Source organism: Populus euphratica, unplaced genomic scaffold, assembly GCF_000495115.2.
Source record: "Populus euphratica unplaced genomic scaffold, PopEup_1.0 scaffold40.1, whole genome shotgun sequence".
Taxonomy (NCBI): domain Eukaryota; kingdom Viridiplantae; phylum Streptophyta; class Magnoliopsida; order Malpighiales; family Salicaceae; genus Populus; species Populus euphratica.
This window is the reverse complement of record NW_011499912.1, coordinates 518,297-522,492: the sequence shown is the minus strand read 5'-3', so window position 1 is coordinate 522,492 and position 4,196 is coordinate 518,297. Positions and strand designations below refer to the sequence as shown.

Sequence of the window (4,196 nt, the reverse complement as noted above, 5' to 3'; positions counted from 1 at the left end):
AATCAAAATTCAAATGTAGTGCCTTTGACGCAAGATTTTGAAAAAAATTGAGTTAATTTTGAATGAAAAGGGAAAAATTAGCCCGAAATTCAATGAATCTTCTGTTTAAGACCAAAAAAAAACAATAAGAAGAAAGACAATTAGGGTTTGGCCATTAATTTTAATGTATTATTTAATTTTCAATTTCATTCCAAACCAATTCATTTTCTCAATTCCATCCCAATACTGTGCAACATTATAAGATACATTTGAATTTCTTACTGGAGTGGCAACATTGTTTAATATCAAATATATTCAATATATTCGAGTCCTTGGTTACTCATATGATAACCACTGGAGGCTTATATAGTCGTTAACTTCAGGACCCGTGGGATTAGTCATGGTGCGCGCAAGCTGGCCCGGACACCCACGTTAATCTAAAAAAAATATATTCAAAGTAACCTAAAAAATACACATTGTTGATCATGTTCTAGATTTGTTCTTTAAAAATTACTAGTTTAAATATTATAAATTTCTGAATTATTAAAAATTTATCTAGTTGCTAATCAGGATTTTAAGGAATTAATTAAAATACAAGTAAACTGGCTTAGACATCTATAATTATTAAAAATAAATATTCAGAGCACATAAATGAAAATGAGATTTTCAATACTTAGCTAAACCTAATAAATTAATCCAATGCTAATAAATTAATCCAATAACTTGGTAGAAAACTAACCCTCATTAATGAAAACATCTATTTTCTTAGAAGAAACTTGAGTTAACTTGCATCTAACCATCTAATCCATAATCTATTTTGACCATGGAGATGAAGTCTTAAAACTATGGTTTCCCTGTGTTTTTCTGGGCTGAGCACAACCTTGCCCTATACTTAAGTCCATCCCATTTGCTAATCTTCCCCGGTAGCAGCTAGCATGCAAAGGGTCGGTAAAGGGAGTTCAGAGACCCGCCATGGAGAAAAACAGAATGCATGAACTCAACTTTAGGCTCTTTAGTGTCAAACACAAGCAACAGATTGTTTTGACATGATGATGGTGTCCATCAGACAGCAGGTTAAAGCTCGCAAGACTCTATACTTTTTATTCCACGAGTCAACATGATATTTCTTAATACGCGTTAATGAAAAATATACATGTGGTTGCCAGTTAAGTACACCAGCTTTCTTCAAATCCTTAGAGACTACAGAGCAGCTCTATCTTCTCCGGCAGTGGGCATTGCCTTCGCTGTTCAAAATGCCACACGCCTTTGTCGGTATACATAAGAGAAAGATTCATTTAATCTCTTAATTATTTCGGCCTCCAAATAAGATAAATTTCAATCACAGTTATTAATAAGAATAACTTTACGGTACAATGTGGTTCACAAATTTGATAAATTTAACTTAAATAAATTATTTTTAATAAAAACAAAGTAGTGCCCATAAATTTTTAGTTAGCCCTCATGAACTTTCAAAAATTATATATAATTAAATTGGCATTTCAGTTGCGTATTTGTTTCTATATTTTAAAAATATTTTTAAAATAATTTAATTTTTTTAAAAAAAATTAATATATTTTTAATGTTTTTAAACCATTTTAATATACTAATTTTAAAAATAATTTTTTAAAAATAATCAAAACCATAAAATAAACAAAATTACCTCTCAACACTGCTAAACAAACTTACCTCCCAGGCAGTCGCATAATGTTGTGTAAGATATTGGATCCTACGCTGACAGAAAACCCTCTGTAAAAATCTTTGAAATGCTTAATTAGCATGGTAAATGGATTGGCTCTCCACTTAATCATCGTTTCAAATTTAAATTAAACAATTTATTAATGTATTAATTAATATACAAATTCAAATTCAAAATACTTAGTTATAACTCAACCTACAACTTATCTAATCTCAATACTTTGAAATAGATGGCTTAACATTAAAATTTAAAATTATTTTGTCAGCTCGCCTTTTTTAAAAAACCGGGGCCGGTACAAACACCGGTACTCCCCGGCGGCCGGTCAATGTTTAATTACAATGCTCCATAAATGAAACTGTAACATGGAGGGATCCAATACAGCGTCACCAAGAATTGAAGGTATAGATCGGCTGTAGAGGTCAAAGGTAGTGCTAATTTACAGGTTCCAAGAGAGGGGAAAGAACACAAAAAAAGAAAAAGGACCCTCTTCACATGCATCTTGTCTTGTTCTAAATGTGGTTGAAATCTAGGAAATTTCATCACACCTGCTGTTCCAATCAAAACCAAACAGGACAGACCAGACAATAAAATACAAGAGTACTGGACAGCAATCTAGAGAGACAATTTCCTTTTCAATTAAGGCTTCAACAGTACAAAGTTATACAAGAAAAATTGAATCTTTAATTGTATCAAACACCAGAATGCCAAACCCAACCGAGGCCAATTACAGTAATAGTTGTCCGAAAGCAGATTTAAGAGCACAAGAAGTTGAATCTTGTGTGAACACAGAAACAAAGCAGAGATTAATGTTAGATCTATCTGTATGTATGATATTGAACTAATTCTTTCACTGTGTATTTGCTAATATGTTCGTCAACAAATAATGGGGTTAGTCACAAACAGAAATTCAACTAAAATTACCAAAAACAGAAGAGAAATGGATCCAGTGATCATCAGCGAATCTTTCACTTCCTCCAAGCATAGACCAACAGAGAGAATCCAACAGGACCGCCACAAAGTTCACTTTCTTCAGTACTGCTAGCCCATTCCATTACTGAAGAACTGCAACCAGAAGATGCTGATGACATAGAAATTGACGAAGAAGATGAACTCCTTGCTGCTGTCCTCACCAAGCTCTTTCTCATCTTTCTCCACTCTACTGGACTCATCCCATGACTGGTATTACTACACGATGAGTTTTGCTGCCATAAAACAACATTATTGTTGTGATTTTTCTCGTTGATTTCTTGTTGTTGATGAGGACCACCATCAAAAGCTTCACTCTGTTCTTGTTTCCGTACCACCGCCTCTTCATCTCTGGGGTCTAAATTGCTTTCAAACCTGAACATAAACACCGCATGGTCATTGTTTATGTCATCAAAAAGCCAATTATAAACATCCCATGAGACTTGTATAGGGACCCCATCAACTTCAATCCTCTCATTTCCTCTAAATTTCCACTTCAATCTCTTTATCTGCAAAACCCTTTCGTTATCAACACTAAAACACAATCTTGCATCATTATTCACACTACAATCTATCGATATCACTCTGTTTCTGCCTCCAAATCTTGCCCTCGTAGTGTAAACTCTGTTGCCGAACACATGTTCTCTTCTCAAAACAAGAACTTGGGGTCTCTCTTGCTTCAAAGCTTTAGTCTTTGCAAAAGCTTCTTTGGTCAAATCACCGACAACAAGTACCATTTCTCGCTCAACCACCACGGCTATGTAGAACCGGGATTGGGGCTCAGGTCCTGACCCAAATCTTGCTCTAGAGAGGTCCCAAAAGATCTGGATCCTTGGGGTTGGAGTATCAGGCTCCTGGTTAATAACATGGAGTCTCTTGGATCCATGTCTTTTCCAGAAAAGGAAGGGTTTGATATTGAGATGGAAAGATATGGTAGAGAGACAAAGTGGGTTACATAGAGAAACAGGTGAGCAGTAGCTGGCGTTGTCGTCAATGGGGTGGAGGCGGAGGTGAAGAGAATGGCCTAACAAGGAACTTGACCAAGTAAGAGAGAAGAGGCCAAGGTCAGTTTGGTAGAGACAGGTGGTGAGGTTGGCGTTGCCTGAGACAGGTGGTGGTGTTGGTGGAGGAAGGTGGTGGATGTCGGTGTCGGTGGCGGTGGAAGGGCGGAAGCAAGAAGGAAAAGGGGAGGGCGATTGGTGGTGGGACATTTGTGTTTTCATGAGCTTGGGATTTGCGTGCAAGTCTCTTCACAATTTTGAGGCTTTCAAGGGTTTTGAAAATATGAAGGGATAATAAGAAGATAGAGGGATTTATATGACAAGAGGGACAATAAATTTGACCAAAAAATGTAAATAGACTTAAATTAATTCCAATTTAGAGGGAAGACTTTCTTTTCAAAGGGGAGGCAATAGGAAATGGGAGGGTAATTTGGTAGGTACAAATTATTTTTCATGCTTTTCCAAATACAGTTAAGATTACATGCATCTTTCACTTTGTAGTTATCATATGATTACATATAAATTTAGAGAATTTAATACATTTTTGTTGTTCT

The 4,196-nt window shown here is 35.6% G+C and overlaps 1 protein-coding gene across 1 annotated transcript; it reads right to left on the bottom strand.

Annotated features, from left to right (window-relative positions):
* Positions 1 to 2,288: 2,288 nt before the first annotated feature.
* On the bottom strand, positions 2,289 to 3,983 carry LOC105134078 (uncharacterized). Its single transcript, XM_011038346.1, has one exon. It carries the CDS (start codon positions 3,862 to 3,864, stop codon positions 2,641 to 2,643), a length of 1,224 nt encoding a protein of 407 aa, XP_011036648.1. The 5' UTR covers positions 3,865 to 3,983; the 3' UTR covers positions 2,289 to 2,640.
* Positions 3,984 to 4,196: the final 213 nt, after the last annotated feature.

What these genes read in the sequence shown, in the direction of transcription:
- LOC105134078 (XM_011038346.1), bottom strand. Translation starts at nt 3,864, where the DNA reads ATGAAAACACAAATGTCCCACCACCAATCGCCCTCCCCTTTTCCTTCT.